General features: G+C 40.5%; 1 protein-coding gene across 4 annotated transcripts; it reads left to right on the top strand.

Annotated features, from left to right (window-relative positions):
• The first annotated feature begins 229 nt into the window (after window positions 1-229).
• Window positions 230-8,642, top strand: rergla (RERG/RAS-like a). Of its 4 annotated transcripts, none has more exons than XM_086146767.1 (6): window positions 289-480; window positions 562-618; window positions 3,687-3,760; window positions 3,837-3,846; window positions 3,934-3,988; window positions 7,263-8,642. In XM_086146767.1, exons 1-6 carry the CDS (start codon window positions 429-431, stop codon window positions 7,549-7,551), a joined length of 537 nt encoding a protein of 178 aa, XP_086002893.1. In that variant the 5' UTR covers window positions 289-428; the 3' UTR covers window positions 7,552-8,642. The 4 variants fall into 4 exon arrangements, with proteins under 4 accessions (XP_086002890.1, XP_086002891.1, XP_086002893.1 ...); XM_086146768.1 differs by having other exon boundaries at window positions 7,266-8,642; XM_086146764.1 differs by having other exon boundaries at window positions 230-480; window positions 3,837-3,988.
• The last annotated feature ends 12,343 nt before the right edge of the window (window positions 8,643-20,985 follow it).

A 20,985-nucleotide genomic window follows, 5' to 3' on the forward strand; every position in this document is an offset into this window, starting at 1 on the left:
TCTCTTTTTCTGGCTCCTGCTTATTATTATTATTATTATCATTATTATTATTATTATTGTTGTTGTTGTTGTTGTTGTTATTGTTATTATTGTTATTATTGTTATTATTATTATTGTTATTACAGAATAAGTAACACTATGAGCTGTATTTGATTTGTTGACGCAGCTGTTTTATTGTTGCAAAAAAAGGAAACCGGACAGCCGTCACTGCCCAAATATTTTTTTGCATGGGAGTCCGGGGCGTGTTTCCCCGGCTGGGGCTCCTTTAGAATGGCTCATCCGCTCCGGAGGAGCCGCCCAACGGTCCGCCCGCCGCACCGGGACTCGGACCCCCGCATTCAGTCCCGCACGCCGTCACTCCAGTCCGATACTCGGAGAATGACCGCCCTGGGACATTTCCAGGAATCCCGTCTATCTGTGCAGAAAAGATGAACGAGATCAAGATCGCCGTGCTGGGAAGTGAAGGCGTCGGTAAATCAGGTGGGGGACCGGAAAAATCGGGAGGACCGGGAGATCGACTTGTTTTTGTTTCTCAAACCGTGTGTTAATGTTTATCTGCAGCTCTAATCGTCCGGTTCTTCACCAGGCGCTTCATCGGTGAATACTCCTCATCTTCAGGTAAAGAATTTCCTCTATGAGGATCAATAAAGTATATGTTAACACATATCCACTTGTATCTACGAGTGTATCCTGATTTATTAATGAGGTTCTGTGTCAAAATCTACTGATATTATTATAGTAATAGTCTTTAAAATGAATCGCAGACTTCTGATTGGTTGATAATTGGATTGAACGTTAAGTTTATGCACAAGAAATAAAACACAAAAACAAACAAACGAGGGGAAACGTAACGAATCTAAAGACTGATTGACTTTTATAGTTTTATTTTTATGATATCTATGAGAGACACAGCATCTTCGTGTACCATTTTTTATTTGTGTAGTTTGCAACACTTATTACTTATCTTATTATTCTTATTCTACTTATTTTTTTTGTAACCAAAATGTTTTTCTGATAACTTTATTATTTGATTTTTTCATCTTTTATTTTTTAAGCCATTGTGCTGAATTTCTATAATTTATCTTTTCAACATTCCTGTTGAGATGACAGCCTGATCCATTCTAAAAAATAAAGATAAAATCAACACAAACAACAAAAGAAATATAGAAAAAAAGTCATAAATGAATAAATTAAGATTTAAAAATATATATTTAAAAACAAAAGAAAAAACAAACAAACTATATATATATATATATATATATATCTGTCATTTCACATAATACTGAATGACTAAATGCACACATGACACTTAGGAGACATTATTACTAACAATATTTCATATTGTAAATCTGAAAAATGAACCCCAGAGAAAATAAGATGTGGTGCATAGCATGTCAACCTGAAGAGAGCCAGTCAGCGAAACTTTATATATAGATATACATAGGAGAGTCATTACACATACATGTACAGATGTACAGTTTATTATACAGATGTATAATAGATATATATATAGATATAGTTATTTATAGATATTTAGCTCTTTGGATGCTTATGTTACACATGTGCCCTCCAATTGTTCCTCAGGTACAAATAAATTGTTTCTGATCTGGATTCTGATTGTAGGAAAAGTATAGAGAAATATGATGCTTCCTCCAATGCTTGCTGTCTTTTGCTGTAACGTCTCCATTTGTAGTTCAGGTTTGGTTTGTTCTTCACTGTTTGTTTACTAAGTTCTGGATTAATAGACTCTATATGTCTTAAAAAAACACCCAAGAATGACCTTCTTGTATCCTTGTGAGTTTACCCCATATCTTTCAGCCCTGTGGTGTCAAAGGCTGTATAGACGTCAAAAATTGAGACCTGTGTATCTCAGTGAGTCGGTGGACAATACAGTTATTACTTTTACGATTTATAACTTTGTGACCCGATCAGTTCAGTGAGTGGTTCATGGTGAATGTTTTCCCGATGCATCTTGTGCCCTGTTGTGCTCCATCGTGGAACAAATCAATGCGGGTTGGCACCCCAAACACAAAGGGTCACGCAAGAGAATAACTGAAGAGCTTTGAGTCGTGACCCAGAGACATTTATAATCATCCCTTTTAGCTATTTATTTTTCCCCCCTCTTATTATGATTCACATACATCTTGTGTCGAACAGATGCCTTGCAGGATGTGTTGTTCTGATGAAGTGTTGTATATTTGTATTAGTTTTGAAGGATTTTAATATAAATTCCTTGTTTCTCATATGAATCGCAGAGCTCATATGGCTTTGCATTTGACAGGCATGTTTTCTCTGCAGAATTATTGTGGTTTTGCTCAAAGGCGAAGTACTTCTCTTAACATCAGAAACAAAAATACATATCATTTTGCAATTTTCCACAATGTTTTCAGACAATAGCAGGCTATATTTAAGTTGAACATGCGTCTCACATTTGTTGCTCTTGGCCCGCAATGACCGTCCATACGAATGTACCCCTTCTCCACTTCCTGTCTGTCAGCGTGCTGCAAGAAGCCATGTGTCATTTTTAGCTGGCGCCACTTTCTTTTCAGTCCTCTATCATTTCCTATGCCTTATCACATTTTCTGTCACACACTTTCTGTTTAGTGGAAATGGGGTCGGACGGGAATGTGCATTTTTGTCCTCAAGATGTGCAACCTCAGGACTATCATGTACACAATCAACGCAGATTAATTTAATTCCAGTATGGATTTAAGATAATGGGAGTGAGAAACAAATGTATGGAAACAAAACTTATATCGGGAAGTAGCAACCCCAAGAAATACATTCTATGTTCCATTACTGGGCTTGGCATCTTCCTAGTTGCTAAACGTTAGCTATATATCAAAATCTATGGATATTGACCTATAATTTTCAAAGTATAAATACAAGATATACTGTCAAGGTCTGCATAGTAAGGGGCCCTCCTGTGACTGTGGTCTGACCTGTGAGGCTGACTCATGGTTCTGATAGCAACTCAACGGGCCTTTGTTTTCTCAGGAATAATGTAGTTTCATCTGAGCTTGTTCAGTTTTGGCATGTCACCGTTTTGGCTCTGGACCAGATCAGAGCACTTTATTCCAAGTCTCCTACTTTCCTTGTCCTTCGGGTTTTGAGACAACTTTCTAAGGAGATGTGGGCACACATTCTGTAATCACTTGTTGGTATTTATTCAATTGGGACCATGAACTATTAAAATGAAATCCCTAATTTTTTTGCCTCTATTCACATCAACCAGCCGCATTGTATAGTTTTGAGACCGAGGCACTGAGGAAATGTCTGGAGGAAGAGCTGGTTGAGGCTCATGTTGGAAGTGAGGAGGATGGATAAGATCCGGTATGAGTCCATTAGAGGGACAGCACATGTTAGATGCTTTGGAGAAAAATTCAGACTGATATGGTTTTGACATGTACAGGGGAGGGATAGTGAAGATCTGGGTGAAAGGATGTTGAGGTTGGGACTGTGAGGCAGGAGGCCAAGAGGAAGACGGGCAAATAACATGAAGTAAGTTGGTGTAAGAGACGAGGATGAAGAGAATAAGATTAATGGAGATGGATGATTTGCTGTTTCCCCCGGAGGGAACAGCTGGAATGAAAGAAGAAGATTCGCATCAAGATGTCTCGAGAGCATTCAAAGGTAAACAACTGCATGAGTCTCGTCTTAATCTCAAGTGTTTCTTTTTTCCTCAGAATGCATCTACAGAAAGCGTATGGCAGTGGACGGTAGGCAGATGAACCTGGAGCTGTGCGAGCCGTGCTCTCAGGTGCCTTTACCGAAATCATTGGTTTGATACCTTGAATGTCAGACAGAAGGTCCAGAATTTGCATTATGTCTTTCAGGCCTGTGAAGGTAAGATTATGTTAAATGACCAGATCAACTGGGCTGATGGCTTCATCGTGGTGTACGACATTGGCAACCGCTCCTCCTTCCTCACAGCCAGGGCCATCATGCACCTGATCAGAGGGAGGGATCACCTGGGAGCAGCCAAGAGGTAATATAATAAGCTGAAGAAACATTGCTCACTGAAATGTAGTAAAAGGAGTTATTATACAAAGTGTAACTAAAATTCCGCGTTTAAAATGAATATAGGAAACAGTCCTAGAACCAAATTTAATTTAACTCTTTCTTGGCCTGTCCAATCATAACCCATTATCTCAGATGCCCTTGATAGAAGGACAAGCTCCACACAACTGAGGAATGGAAATAGGAATTAGAATAAAAAAAGTAAAAACTTTGATTTTTTTTTTTTTTTACTTTGGTAACCATTGTTTGATTTCATTATTAATTGGAAAAAATATATCAGAAAATAAGAAGTCCCCTATCAAAAACAAAACCTTAGATAAATATTGGAAAATAAATTCTCCCCAAAACTGATACAGAATATTTTTCAGGTATATTTTTAGTTACAGTGACAGCATTTATTTCAGTGATTTCCATTAGAGACTAGATTTTGGTTAAGAATTAAAAAAAAAATCGATTAATCATCTCTCATGATATGATAATTAAGATTGTTCAATTTTAGATCCAACCAAATCAAAACACATATCAAAATAAGTCCCGAAAAAGGTCAGAACAGTGGGGTCGCTGCCCATCTTTCGCCGTGAGCTGAAAACGTACCTTTTTACTATCGTGCTTAGCCCATAACCCCCATGCCAAAAAAAAAAAAGAAGGATGAAATGAGTTTATATATGTTTATAGTTCTGAGATGGCTATTTTGTTGAGTGGTCATTTCTGACTTCCGACTACTGGTACTTCAGATCTTCGGTGACTGAATTGCACTTCTTGTAAGTCACTTTGGATAAAAGCGTCTGCCAAATCACTGTTATGTAATATAATTATTAACAGATCGAAGCCTCATATTAAAAACATTACTCATTTTCTTCTTCTTCTTCTCCTTCCTCTTCTTCTTCTTCTTCTTCTTCTTCTTCTTCTTCTTCTTCTTCTTCTTCTTCTTCTTCTTCTTCTTCTTCTTCTTCCCCTTTGGCTTTTCCCTTCAGGGTCGCCTCAGTGAATCAACCTTCCCCATCTAACCCCATTCTCTGTATCCTCCTCTCTCACACCAAATACCTCATATCCTCTGTCACCATGTCCGTCAATCTTCTCTTTAGTCTTCCTCGAGACCTCCTACATGGCAGCTCCAATTCCAGCATCCGTCTACCAATATATTCACTATCTCTCTTCGGTACATGGCAGAACCAACTCAGTATGGCTTCTCTGACCTTCTCTCCAAAACATCTAACATGTGCTGTCCCTTTGATAGACTCATTCCTGATCCTATCCATCCTGATCACTCCCAAAGACAACCTAAGCATCTTCAACTCTGCGACCTGTAGCTCTGCCTCCTGACTTTTCGTGATTGTAACTGTTTCTAAGCCATACAGCATCACTGGTCTCACCACTGTCTTGTACATCATTCCTTTCATTCTGACTGATAGTCTTCTATCGCATAGTACCTCTAACACTTTTCTCTACCCATTCCAATCTGCTTGAACCTGTCTCTTCACCTCTTTTCCACACTCTTCGCTGCTCTGGACTGTTGACCCCAAGTACTTGAAATCTTCCAACTTTTTGATCTCCACTCCATGTAGTCTCACTGTTTCACCCGGGTTCCTCTTATTCAGACACATATACTATGTGTTGCTGCGACTAACCTTCATTCCTCTCCTTCCCAGCGCATTCCTCCACCTGTCTAGATTTTCCTCAACATGTTCTCGGCTCTCACTACAGATCACGTCATCTGCAAACATCATGGTTCATGGCGATTCCTGTCTAACCTCATCTGTCAGCCTGTCCATCACCATTGCAAACAAGAAGGGGCTCAGAGCTGATCCCTGGAGGAGTCCCACCTCCACGTTGAACTTCTCTGTTACCCCTTCAGCACACTGCAACATTGTCTCACAGCGAGCATACATGTCCTGCACCAGTCTAAAATACTTCTCTGCCACTCCAAATTTCCTCATACAATACCAGAGTTCCTCTCTTGGCACCATGTCATATGGTTTTTCTAGGTTTACAAAAAAACAAAAAGCAGCTCCCTCTGGCCTCCTCTGTACGTCTCTATGAGCATTCTCAAAGCAAATACTGCATCTGTAGTTCTCTTTTTAGGCATGAAGCCATACTGCTGTTCACAAATACTGACTTCTGCTCTCAGTCTAGTTTCTAATACTCTTTCCCATAACTTCATTGTATGGCTCATCAACTTTGTCCCTCTATAGTTGCCGAATTCTGCATATCCCCCTTATTCTTAAAAATGGGCATCATCACACTTCATCTCCATTCTTCAGCCATCTTCTCACTCTCTAAGGTTCTGTTGAATAATATAGTCAGAATCTCTACCGCTGCCTCTCCTCAACACTTCCAAACCTCCACAGGTATATCATCAGGACCAACTGCTTTCCACTCTTCATCCTCTGCAAGACCTTCCTCACTTCACTTTTATTAATTTGTGCTACTTTGTGGTCTACAATAGTCACCTCTTCTACCCTAGCCCCTCTTTCGTTTTCCACTTTCATCAGCTCTTCAAAATACTCTTTGCATCTTCCCATCACTCTCATAGTATTTGTCAATACATTTCCCTGTCTATCCTTAATCACCCGGACCTGTGGTACATTCTTTCCATCTTTATCTCTCTCTTTTGCCAACTTGTTTAGATCATTCTCTCCCTCCTTACCCTTTGCCTTTGTCACCTCAATCTTTACCTTATGCTGTATCTCACAATACTCCAGTCTGTTCTTTTCAGTTCTCTTAGTGTCCCACTTCTTCTTTGCTAACTCCCTTCTCTGTTTATACTATTGCTCGTCCTCATTCCATCACCAAGTCTTTTTATCTATTTTCCTTTCAGATGATACACCAAGTACTCTCCTACCTGTAGTTGCCAAGTACTGTCCTAGCTGTAGTTGTCCAATCATCGGGAAGCTCTCTCTGGCCACCCAGAGCCTTTCTCAACTTCTCCTAGAAAAACATATAACACTCCTCCCTTTTCAGCTTCCACCACTGCCGTCTGTTCTGGCTTTGTCCTCTTGATCGTCTTTGTCACCAGAGTCATCCTACAAACCACCATCTTATGCTGTCTGGCTTCACTCTCACTTACGAGTACTTTGCAATCACTGATCTAAAACATAGCTTTTCATTGGCTGTTACAAGTAATGAAGATTAACAGATGTAAATGAGGTCATATTCTATGTGCTGCCATTGTTTTGTCATTATGAATCCTTATGTAGTTGTTCAAATAAAGTATTTATTCTGTGTCTGGGCTCTTTGACCAGCAGGGATACCGAGTGCCCAATATTCCTGGTGGGGAACAAACAGGACCTGTGTCACATGAGAGAGGTGCAACGTGAAGACGCCCAGTGCCTGGCGGCTGAGTTTCACTGCCAGTTCTATGAGCTCTCTGCAGCTGAGCACTACCAGGAAGTAGCACTAATTTTCTCCAAGATGGTGCAGAATGCTAGCCTGAGCAGTAAAACCAAGGAGCGAAGGAGACGTCCTAGTGGCTCCAAGTCCATGGCTAAACTCATCAACAATGTGTTTGGCAAGAGGCGGAAATCAGTGTGATACTGTGAGTCATGGTTGAACACACAGGAGTGACAGAAACCCTCTGTGTATTTGTTGATTAGCGGTGTCTGTGTGTGGTGCCATGTCGATAAAACAAGAGAACACTTGCCCTCCCTTTTTGACTTTCCAAACTACACCCCCAATTGCCCCTCTGGGACAAATAAAGTTTTTTCTAATTGAGATTCTGACATCTTGACTGGATCCCATCAGGGGCACATCATATGCCCACCTGGAGTAACCCATGAGGGCCCCCCGTGGAAACTAAGGGACAAAAGTTGGCCACACTCCAGTTGGATGATGCGTTCAAGCCCCACGTGATTATTTGTTGTATATACCTATCAGTAAGGAGTGTTGTGATTACATTTGTGGAAGGGATGTTTCGTCAAATTTCAACCTTTACCGGTACCAGGAATGTAGAGCCAGTAACTAAATACTACTTTCTCAGCACTCTAGAGTCTGTGACAGATAAGGAATTTTAATGGTAGTCTGACATCGGGAAAGAGTGTAGAGGTGTCAGACAATGTTGATTGTTTGGTTCGTGTTGATGGTTTATGGATCAAGAGCTGGAAGAAAATTCTATTTTTTTTTCTGGTTCTCTTACCAGAAAACAAACTGTCATGTTTCTTTTTTACTGAAGTGAGAGTTACAGAACGAGGTCGGGGGCGCACAGCCCCGATCTGGATTCCAAACCCAAAATAAACAGAGAACCACTAAACATTAGCAATTGGAAACTTTTGCTCTTTGCAGCATCCAGCTGCTGCAGCTGAAAATTGGTGTATTTAATCCAACACATATAACTTGAGCCAGATTAGTTAATCATGTATATTTTAGCAACTGTCTTGAACTCTCAGCGTACGATTTTAGATAGCCGAAGAGAAAAGTAGTATGACATCATACAATGTGTCATGGAGTACAACAGGACCTGTTTTTTTATTGGCAAGATGAACACTTGAGAGCCATGATGAGTGATGTCGTCTTCCATAAATGTTAAAATACAATATACCAGCTGTTTCTACCAGTAACATGACTCAGCTTGTGAATGTAATGATTGTTGATTCTGTTTATTGAAAAAAAAAAAATCTGCAACACAACATTGTCTTTAGCCCCTATGTTGATAAAACTCTTAATTTCAGTTTGGATAGCATGGTTTAAATGAATCACATAAGAGCTAGTCATAGGGCAGAACCAACATTGGATAAAAAAGTTACATTGAAAACAAAAACAATTAACTTACAGGGGCACAAAAATGCTCCTCTTGGACAAATACATTCATCGAAATATTACTACGAGGGCCAAAAATCAAGGAAAATGGGATGAAATTGAATATAACGGATTAATAACCTTCTATTACATTGTTCTGAATAGTGTCTCAGCTGAATTTTATTTCTCTATTCTTAATGTTTTAATGGCTGAAAACGACCTAATTTCAAGCACTGAATCATTTGTTTATTAATGATAGTAGCACCATCGGTCTACCATACGCAGTCTCAATATCCTGGTACTTGGCCTCTGTCTCTTATCTGACATGAGAACAACCTTTCTTAATTTCCACTCTCACATTCCATCCGTGGATATTAGTTGACATTGGCAAACCGACAGATGTGATAAGTATAAACCTTCACGTACAGCCGGAGCGTTTGAATTATTGAAGTGTTCCTGCCTGGCGGCAGAAAGTTATCTGAGAATGCAGAGAATGGGAGATTGGCGGGATTGGGGACCTTCATCGGTGACTTGAGTGTAAGAATGTAGCTTATGCAACGCATAAAGTCCATCTATTAAGTTAATTATCATCAAAAGTGCAAGACGTAATTATTTCTCTACCGATTTGTTACAAAGTATTGAGTGTCAGCAGTTAAACCAGGAGTTCTCTCATTTTCTGGACACAAAAACCAAATATAGGTCACAGAGAATCTCGATTTCTGATATCCCAGTGTATAGCCTGAATAAGTGTATAGCCATCCCAGTGTATAACCAAAATAAACTAAAACAAAATGAATTGATTTCTGTACTTTTTTTGTTGGTTTGAGGTAAATGCTTGGATTCATTTGCAAATATTTTAGCAATTTTACAGTTGATTTTTTTTATCAATTTTTAGGAGATTTCCTGTTGCTGAAAGTAATATTCAAAAAGTAAGACATAATTTCTCTTTAATTTTTATATATCTTCCCAATTTCTAACTTTCTTATCAAGTGTGGTAACATCAAACTATTTCAAAATATACATATATACATGCAAAAAAAAAAAATCTGAATTCCTAAATCCTTTAAAATGATCCCTTTGTTGAAGGGGTGTTTATCACTCCCTTGATTGTTCTTCATTCTTCATGGGGGAAAAGTGTTTCTATAGGAAAATAGAAGGTCAGATCAAGTCAAGTCCCAGATTTAAAGGGAGGCTGAAATGTTACTTGGTAACTCAATAACCTATTTCCATCCCATCCTCCTCACCCCCTCACACCTCTGCTGTATGCTCCCCCCCACCCACCAGCAGCATCTTCCAAGGACAGCCCCCCTCACCCTGCCTCACCATCTCCTCAAACCTGGACACAACCACTACTTTCACACTCTTATCCCGACCATCTGCAACTTCCATGGACACCTCCACCACACCATCCCTTACCTCCTAGCCCAGACATGGCCACTACCAGTCCCGCCCCCCCCGCCCACCAGAATCTCCAACAGAAAGCTCCCTACACCATCCATGGGAACATTAACAAACACACAACCACTACTCCCCCCCCCCCCCCCCCCCCATCCATCAACAGTTCCCTCAGTCAGTATCCCCCAACATCTAACCCCCCATCCCCCCGATTACTGATGCAGACACTCCCCTCCACGCTCTCCCCAACCATGGCCTCACCGTCATCTCCAGCCAGGTACAGAGGGAATTCTCCCCCAGGACAACATCTTAACCTGGACAACATCTCCCCCAGGGTCCTCAAGGTGTGTGCTGGGCAGGTTGCTGGGGTCTTCCAGCACCTCTTCAATCCCTCACTGAGTTTGCGGAACTTGCCTGACCTCTGGAAGACCCCCTGCATTGTCTAAGTCCTCAAGAAGGGACGTCCAAGTCCTCTCAATGACTACAGGCTAGTGGCACTCATGTCACATGACATGAAGTCGTTCGAGAGGCTTGTACTCCAGCACCTGAAAGACTGAGGTTATTTAGCGTCTGAAGGGGGCTCCTCAAGACATTCTATCAGTCTATGGTAGCTAGCGCACTCTTCTTCGGTATAGTTTGCTGGTGGGGCGGTGCCAAGACTGGTGAGGTCAATAGGCTCAACAAGATAGTGAGGAAAGCCTGCTTGGTGGTGGATCTGAACCTGGACCATCTTCAATCGGTGGTAGTGGGAAGGGTGAAGTACAAACTGGAGGCTATCCTGGACAATCCTTCCCACCCCCTGCACGATGAGCTGTGGCTGATGGGCAGCTCCTTCAGCCAACGGTACATGACACCCCGATGCAGAACTTCACGCTTCAGACACTCCTTTGTGCCCACGGCCATCAGACTGTACAACAGCAGTCTGGAAGGCACGTAATTTTGACCGACCTGAGGTGCATCTGCGCTGCTTCCACAATCTCACTCCCTTACCCTGTTCACTACCTCACTCATTCACATGTCATGCCCTGACTCTGCTGTCTTTCTTATTGTCGGTGGTTCCAGTCTGTATACATCCTGCATATTTTGTTTATTATATTATTCTTGTCATTGCTATGGTCACTCTATCTACATTGTATTTGATTCTGGTTGTGTATTTTCTACTCTTGCTGTTCTTTTATGTTATTCATTATTATCCTTTTTGCTGTTGCTGTTGTTGGTGCTGTCTATTTATTCCTGGTTTTCTTGCTATACTCTGTCTTCTTATATATTTATATTCATATTTATTTAACTTTTTTATTTTTTGAAATTATAACTGTTACACTGCTGTGACAAAGGAATTACCCCTATGGGGATCAATAAAGTTTGTCTTACCTTATCTTCCAAGATTAGGCCTGTGGGTATGGATAGCTATTTGATGTTGTTTTCATAGTGTTACTTCAGTGTGCTGCAAAGGGATAGACAGATAGATCATGCGATTGAAGTAAAAGGCACCAGCTGTCCAGCTCCAGCATGTTCTCCATGCATTAAGGCTTTCAACTGAGCTACAATGCCACAGGCAAGTATAATTTGAATACATGTTTCACGTGAACTTCTCCATGTTATACTAAAATCTAATTAAGGTTCATGACCCCTTATTCATATTCAGGCCCAAGATCGTGATAACATCAGAGTCATCAAATAAAGATCAAATATCTGGGTGGTCACACGTGTCCTGCAAAGGAGAAGTTGTGCTTCATCATGAGGGAAAAAAAAAAAAACTTTATGGCTGGAATTGTTTTATTGTCATAGCCCATAACAAAAACAAACTTCAAAACTCAAGATTAATTTCACTCCACTGGTTCTTCTGGTTGTATTCATTCTGATTTCCAAATTGTTTGCAAATATTGTTCACCATTGGGATTGGTTCTAATTTGATTACTGGCCAGTGGCAACTGAAGAGTGGCAAGGTGGCTCTCATATTTCCGACTCACGTTTCTTCACTCCAAGTGTTCTTTTTCCATTATATGTGCCATCATAGATCCGGCAAGCTGCACCTGGCGATGCTTGGCTTTCAGTAGTCAAACTATTGGCAGACAAATGAGAACACAGCAGGAAAGTCATATGTTGTAAATACGAATTAATAGTTGGTTAAATCGATACATGTTACGCACTAGCCATTTCATTTCTGGTAGGTTATGTATTTTCACTTACCAAAAAACTGCACTATACTTGGACTTGACCACAGTAGCATCTCTTTGACATAAGTTACATTTTGTTAGTCTTCATCAGCGAAGTATTGGAAAATTTTCTGTTCTTGTTTTATTTAGTTTGGTAATACATGAAATATGAATGAGGTCTATCAAAATATTCATGTGAACTCATGATTACCCAAGGTGTATGTGCACTCTGCTGACATTCGACAGTCTATGGCTACAGGTATACTGGCTATTGCTGTGTATGATGACTGTTGGTGTCGATGGCTCTCAAACTAAAGAATTAATATGGTGTGTCCACAAGATGAGATGCACATATGAATGTCAGGGGCAAAAATAGCATGGATGTGATGAGGTTGGCATACCCGCTATAGCAACAGTGGTGGCGATTTTCCAACACAGGTTGATAGAGTAAGTTTGTATTTACCTGCTTCTGCAGGACGTGTAGTTTTGTCTGCCACCAGATTCCATAATTTCTATCAGCTGTTATACCTGCTGCGTGCTCAAGAAGGTGCACATTTGAAACCTCATGTTATGTAAACATACAGCTCAGAGGACTTCTCTAGGCTACAAGCTGCAAGTGGACTCTAATGTTTTGACCAAATTGCAGGTCTAATCCATATATGACATCAGTCTGTTTGCTTGTTTTAAGGCTTGGATTTTTCCGAGCTTTTAGCTGAACTGGTGTGATTCTTCATTCCCGATAAAGCAGCTGTTTAGAAAGTGCAAATGTGTGTCTCTGCCTCCTGATGCAAGCAGGTGATCAAAACAACATTGTGGACTGGCAGCAACAATATGTTACAGAGACACAAGACCTGTAAAGTAAATGCGGCCTAAACCTCCAGCCGCACATGCAGAAGGGTTCAGAACGCCAGCGCTGTTTTCTGTGTGCGTGTACATGTGTGTGTGTGTGTCATGTGTGTGGGAGGGAAAGCTATACATGCATCAGAGCATATCCAGAGATTCAGAAGGGGCTGTGCCTGCTTCAGAGGCCTAGAATCAGCGAGCAGTGTGACGGCCTCCATGTGGCTCTGGTTAGGGCTTGTTGAAGACGGGAAGGTCCCGCCTGTGTAACTATCAGCACAGTGAAAGATGGATACTAATCCATTTCCTCTGACATCAAAACTCCTCACTGACAGAAAGACAGAAATTATATCTTATCGCTCTCTGATCCCTGGTTGTCACCTGTCGCAAGGTGAACAGGAAGCTGTAAATGGATTCTCTGGTGATTTAACCTACATGGAAAAACAAGGGCATCTGATGATCTACCTTCAACCCCTTGTCACGGAAACCTGTGACATCTGATGAAATGATATTTCATCACCAAAGAGACAAGTGACAGTCACTTGTTAAAAGGAATGGTCCTTGTTTCAGAATCATGCATGCCAAGCCCTGGTTGATGTTGCTGGATGAATTGAAAATCTTTATTTTATTGGCTTGAATTTTTAGGATGAAACTGAGAGTTGCACTGAAATTGGTATTTCATGATGTTACTGTAAATTCATTCTATTCAAATGATAAAGAAGAGGTGCAATAAACACTGTTACTAATGGCCCACTCTGAGCAATGACGCCAAAGGAAAAAAAACAAACCAAAAAATAAAAAGATCAATGAAGTAGCCCAAAATCAAAACGGAAAAACAGTATCGACAAATGATTAAAACAAGCAATCAAACTATTACATTACAGCCTCTAAAAGACATCAAGCAACAGACTCTTGCTGTGAAGTCTGGTGTTTGATGGCACCAACCACCTGTACCCACCAACTTTAGTTCTTCCACGATTGCTGGTTAATGCACCTACTGATGGTCTGGTGTTTGCTGGTTTGCCAGATTTCCCCCAGATATCAAACCGCCCAATCAGTCTTTAACCTTAGGTATGTTCGGTTGGACAACCCCCCCGCTGATTGTTTCCAACTCACTCCCTTTGCATTTTTTGGAGCACACCTGCCCCACCCCCTCTGCTAGCCAGGGAAACAGTGCATCAGACCAATGGGAAGTATAAAAACACTGTACTACTACATTCTCCAGGGTGTACCCAGGCTCATGTCCAATGACAGCTAGACTAGGTTCCAGCATCCCCCACGACCCGAAGAGCAGGATAAGCAGCAGAAGATGGATGGATGTCTCCGACTAGCTGGATGTCAGTGTTCAACAAGTGCAGGAATCTAATGATGTTAAGACTGAAATGTTTATAAAGTCGATTCCAGTGTATGAGACCATTTAGCTTCAAAGCCATTTTGTGAACTACAAAGGACTGCCCTCTTCTCCTGTTTCATCCATGTTGGGTTAAAAGTAATGGTCAAATTTCACTGATGATGTGCTGTATGTATAACTGAATATGGCGGATCTTCATACCTGAACCTTCAGAGCTGCAGCAGACCTGCTGCAGGGCAGACCTGGGGCTGTCTGGCAAATATGTGTGCCATTTGACTATGTATGCCATTCTTTAGGTAAAGGCATCAGACATTCCTGACGTCTGACATATACAACATTCAGCTTTCCTTTTCATAAAAAAAGTCGATCGGAGATCCTCCCAAAGGAGTTCCCAGAGAGGGTAAATGAAGGAGCGCCGCCCGGTCCCGGGGATTACAATAGGCCGCTGATGCTTTACATCATACCCAGGTGACAGCAAGGCTCCCCTTGTCCATGATGATGCTCCCCAGAGGACGTGGCCCCTTCATACTGATACACAGCAGTTTAGGCTTTTGCAATATGATCAATATCAAAAGTCAAGCAAAAAAGATTTACATATATTGGCTACAGCTGATTTTAACCATACTTGTTGAATATATTGTATATTTACATGTGTATTTATTATCTGCTATTACCTATTTTACAAAGGATGAGCAAGTATTACACTAGTGGGCCTCCTTATTTGTGCATGTACTCTTTGTGCTTGCCTGTTGGTTTGGAATTCAGGATCTGAAAATGTCAATAACTAGTGTGTAACAGATATTCTATAGAGAGCGAAGTCTAAAAACAGTTTTACCTCATGACCCACAGTCCTACATCATGGTCCTGTGTAATAGCAAACTATGACAGATTCCCGCTGCTGTGCCGCCTATGTAAGTCTGTCATGCACTAAATGAGCTCGGTGTGTGAGGGGCCGGTGCTGAGACTCCCCACCACACGGCCAGTCACTGCCAGCAGAGATATGCGGTGCTGAAAGGATCGTTTCTCTGGGAGGGCGGCATTCTCCAGGGGAGGCCAGGCTGAGGTGTATGGATCGTTTGTTCCCTGCTGTCTGGCAGCGTGGAGACACCTGTGCAGAGCAGGCATGTCAGGAATGTACAGCAGATTAACGATGGAGATCTACAGGGATGGAGGGATGGAGGAATGGGTGGATAGGTGGATGGGTGAGTGGGTGTCGGATGGCAGGTTTGGGTTTCGTTCCAACATTCTCAGGAGGTGAAGGGGGCCTTGAAACAGCAGTCCCTTTAAAGAATCTCCCCATTATTACTGGATTTGATTTTATAATTTATTTATAAATATATTTAGTAAAATAGGAAAATTGAAAAAGTGTTTATTCGCATGGGATTATTGTAATTTCGTTATTTCATTTCATTTCATTTGTGAAGCGTCTTTGAGTGCCTTGAAAAGCGCTATACAAATCTTATGTATTATTATTATTATTATTATTATTATTATTATTATTATTATTATTATTATTATTATTATTATTATTTAGCCAGTTTCAGTAGAAGGATCTGTGCACTGAAAAGATTTGGAGTACATTTCTTATTTCAAATGTTCGTTATCTATGACTTCTGTCTTTATATGTTGCCTTAAATGTAGGGATTTAACAAAAAGATTACAATTTTTCCTTTTCTAAGGTTTAATTCAGGCACAGCTTCAATACAATACTAGAATTCAATTACCATTTTACATTTTAAATTTGATTCAGCATGGTTGTTTACATTTAGTATTAGATTTCACAACATAACAGCAGTTATCAGTAATATCCATTGATTCATTCATTCATTCCTTATCAAGGCTGAAGGGATGCTGGAGTCAATCCCCGCTGTCATTGGTTGATAGGTTGGGTTCACCCATTCATGCTCTCATTCACACCTCCCATTGAGACAAACAACCACTCTCTCATTCACACGTCTTGGCAATTTAGGGTCTCCAGTGAACCTACTGCCTGTTTTTGGACAGTGGGAGGAAACCAGAGAACTCAAAGGAAAGCCACAAAGGAAACATGCAAATCCATACAAAGGCCCCCTGTTGGAATCCCACCAGTGACCTCCATGCTGTGAGGACGTAGTGCTATCATGCTCCTCGTTATTAAGAATAAATGATGGTAATGTTTGTATAAGATATTTGTAAGGAAACTCTAAAACACAGATATTCAGTAGGTCTTATAAAAATTAATCATTATTAATATGATTGATTATAAAGTACATTATAATAGTGTTTTTTGTGTTCTATTGCATACATATTACAAATTAATTTACCTTAGTGTACATTTTAAAAGGGAGGATAGGTAGCTGTTTCATTGCTTCCTTTATGTATCAAAGCAATTTGCCTTTTCTTTTAAAGCTCCACTGTTTCAGACATGCATGCATTAATCTTTGTTTTAGTGTTTAAAGTCGCTTCAGGGCTGAGAGGAGTTCTGAGGTCCCATGTGATGGGAATCTGGCAGCTGCGATCATGTGACTGAACAAGGAAAGAATCATCCTTGTTCAAATAACTTTAACTAACACAGATGGAGTTGCTGTAAGATCTGCTTTGAAGTCAGGAAGTTCATCAGTTCCTCTCCATTAATGAGGCGTAATGACATTGTGAAACTGTTCACGTGTTCACCCGCTTTGATTCTAGATGCTCCCAGCTGTCTCTGCCATTTCAACCTGCGAATGGTTCACATTATGTCCAGCTGGAGGAAATGGGAGCTGGCTGATCCGGAGCGTTTGGGGTGCTCAGGTAATCCGGCATCACACGGTTCGAGGCCTCCTGCTCCGAGAATCAGCCTGTCAGACCTCATTCAGAGTGTCATCGTCTCAAAAGTCAGAGATACAAAGAACTGGTTGTCTCTCACAGTGGTGACATCATCTGTGAGATGCCTGAGTAGGGCTTTTGGGTAATGCTCAGGGAGCGCTTAGAGATGAGATGGATGGAATTTGGGATAAAGCCGCGTTTGACTCCAAAGGTGGTGGATGAATGACACTAAATCCCGCCTAGGCCCGGTAAAATCGAATCATCCGAAGAATCATTAAAACACAAAAGCGAATAAAAGTTTCCGTCTCTGCGGGGTCCAAGGTTCAAACACGAGGCTGGGGACATGGAAAGTGTTAGACATTAAAAACGCCCCAACCGTTTGGTGCTGTTGGGACAAATTGGTGAGAGGAAATAGGACCAATGAGAAAAGACAAGTGAAGCTGAATAAAAAGGAGAGTCAATGATGAAAATAATGCAGCCAAGGGCAGAGTGAGAGGAGCAGCTTTCCTTGATGGTAACTTCATGTTTGTCTTTTTGTATCGAATACAATTACCATGTTGTAACCACTGAAATGGAACAAAAATTGGACAATATATATATATATATATATATGGATATATACAGTATTGTCCAAATCTGTGGAATTATATAAAAGACAGACAGATTTTTCAATTTGCTTTGTGACATTTCTGTATCAGCTTTATTTCTCATGAAATGTGCCTGTGCGTGTGTCGTAGCGCAGGGATATCTGTTGCTGTTGTTGCTATGACAGCTGGCTGGCAAGCCTGAAGTAGTTGCGTGTGAACTGGGGAGAGACAGACTCACCCAGCTGCTTTGCCTTGCAGAGGGAAATCTTTCAGGAAGACTGTTTTTCCTCTCCTACATGCAAGACTTCAGGATTTGCTGCACATAGAAATGTTGCTGTGCTGCATGGGAAATAAGCATGAAAGTTCAATACATTAATGAGTAACGTGGCTGAGGTCGGTGTCACTGGGCTTCGTTCCTTGTCCTTCTATGGTCTGTAGAAGGAGAAACAAAAAACAAATAGATACATAGAGCTATGAAATTAGTTGCTCTAAAGATCCCTATGTAGCATTTGATTAAATGCTGTCTTTATCTACTTTAGAACCAGGTAATAAAAAAATCACTTTCCTGTTTCACATTTTTACTTAAATTTTCGGAAAACGTCTTTCTCGTATACTAGGCGATCCTTCACAGATATTTGCGTATTTTCATATTCACAGATGCATTCAAATATCCGGAATAGCACATTAATTGACATTTAACCTTATTTATAGTCATTAAATGAAACTGTTAAATGAATATAATAGAAAAGTCCGGGGCATGGGTGGTTTACATTTCTTTCTCTCCATCAGGTGGACATAAAGTGGTCAGATCCTAAAGAAGAAATCTGGCGAGTCACTCTCTGCGGCCCACATCCATAAGCATCGGATATCTAAATCAGATCAGCAGTATGACTGATGTGGATTCAAAACAAAACAAAACAAAACAAAACAAAACAAAACAAAACAAAACAAAACAAAACAAAACAAAACAAAACAACCAGATAAGATAAGAGACCAGACAGTTTTATGCTTTATGCTATCTTCACTTTCAATTGCCATATTATCATAGGTTTTCTTCCTCTGAAACATTTGGATTATTTGTCAAATAGATACAGCTGGGCAAATTGACATTATTCATTAATACTATTACAGCGATAATTAGTCTAATTTAACTCAGTAAGTTAATTTGGGCACATTTTATCTAGCAATAATATTGGATGACAATGTTATATCAGCGGCTCATCTATAGCATCAAATTGAAATTAAGTAAAATCTTAACTGTTTGAATTGAGAGGAAGTAACAGATGGATAATCAATTTCAGTTGGATAATTACCGTGTCTATTATCAAGCTTTACACGAATGTTAATTCTCCATGCTTCACATTGCTAATCGCGTTAGCCGATGTGTATAGCAGTCATTATATCCTTAATCAGAGATGCCATAAGCACGTATTCCATTAGCCCTTTGAAGCACCACCTTTGGCTTTCCAGTCCTTAGCTAAATTAAGGAGAATGTTAAGATACAATACTGTGTCCAAACACACACACACACACACACACACACACACACACACACACACACACACACACACACAGAGTGGTATGTGAATTCTAGAAAACAGCTGTATTCCTTTGAGAAGCTAGGACCACAACACAGTGTCAACTTATTATTTTAGCTCCACAGAACAGGGGCCTTGATTTAACCCCTCTTGTTGGCTCTCATGCCGTCCTCCCAACCAACAAGGTTGTTTGGCTCACTGAGTAACCCTCTGTTGTAAGTGTGAGAGGAGCCATGGAGACAGCAGAGTGACTTCTGAGTCCACTCTTCCGGTTTTGTCTTATCATTGCTGCCTTATAGTAACTACATATCCTCTCCCGAGTCTTCCGGGCCTCTCATTTCACAGGTTCCCAAGGGATGTGACCTAATCTGGTCCAGCGGTCTCAGCAGGCATCTACGATTACTGTTTCATAATTAGTAATCCATAATCTTCTCTGTCCTTATGCGATGCTTACGTTTACATTGGACGCTTTTGGTTTCAGAAGGCACGGACCTTTGAATAACACACTGCAACTGTAAACAAAAACTATAATTAACAGCAACAATAACAGTGTGATGAAGGGTTTCTCAGAGTGGGGTGTATTCAAAGACCAGATCAGGTCAGAGGTGATGTGGATGCCCAGGAATTGGACGTTTACTTGCTCCACTATCTCCCCTGTGCATGAGAAGAGGAGCATGCTCCATCTTCCTGATCCCCTCAAATCTACAACAACCTCCTTTGCCCTACAAGTGTTAAGATAAACACTAACAATAACAGTACACTACAATTTTTCCTTTATCATACTATTGTGCACTCCTTACCTCACTTGTTACTAAGACACTTATAGTTTTATCACTTGTTTACTAAGACACTTTATAGTTTCACTGAGACACTTTATAGTTTATAGTTTATTTTATTTCTAATTCTGCCTTTTCTTTTTATTATTTATTACTGTTATATTTTCTGTAACTCTGGCACAACAATTTCCTTCGGGATTAATGAAGTTGTTCTTATCTTATCTTATCTTATCTTATCTTATCTTATCTTATCTTATCTTATCTTATCTTATCTTATCTTATCTTATCTTATCTTATCTTATCTTATCTTATCTTATCTTATGAGGTGGTTGTCTGAGCACCGTCCGGTCAGATGCTGGATCTCCTTGTTGTCTGAGATGAGACTCAGCACAGCAGCGTGTGCTGCCGTCCACTCCGCAAACACAGTCATGTAGTTTGTGAAGTGGGTGGTAGCACAGTTGAAAGGGAAAAACGTGAAGATGGCTAGGCTGAGAGTGCAACCCCGTGCTGTACATATGTTCAGCATGTCCTGAAATCTCACCATCTGAGGCCCACTGGTGAAAAAGTCCCCAATTCATTGACGTAGTGGAAGACAGTCCCAGATTGTGGAGCTTCATAGCCAGATTATCTGGGATTGCTGTGCTGAAAACAATAATCAACAAGGAGTTGTTGATTATTGAGTTCTTGTCAGGTTGGGATCAGTTTGAATTCTTGCCTTCATGTCAGCTGCCAATGAGAATTAGATAGTTACAAAAACACATTAAATGAATTTAAGCATGTGACTCTCATTGAGGTTATGACTCAGTT

The sequence above is a fragment of the Fistularia commersonii genome, chromosome 5 (assembly GCF_037954325.1).
Source record: "Fistularia commersonii isolate RoL2024-O1a breed Wild chromosome 5, RoL_Fcom_v1.0, whole genome shotgun sequence".
NCBI classification, from domain to species: domain Eukaryota; kingdom Metazoa; phylum Chordata; class Actinopteri; order Syngnathiformes; family Fistulariidae; genus Fistularia; species Fistularia commersonii.

Excerpts from the sequence above, each read along its gene's own strand:
- rergla (XM_086146764.1), top strand. The coding sequence starts at position 429 with ATGAACGAGATCAAGATCGCCGTGCTGGGAAGTGAAGGCGTCGGTAAA. Across the intron at positions 481-561 it reads TGAAGGCGTCGGTAAATCAG|CTCTAATCGTCCGGTTCTTC; the intron begins GTGGGGGACCGG and ends GTTTATCTGCAG. Across the intron at positions 3,761-3,836 it reads TGTGCGAGCCGTGCTCTCAG|GCCTGTGAAGGTAAGATTAT; the intron begins GTGCCTTTACCG and ends TATGTCTTTCAG.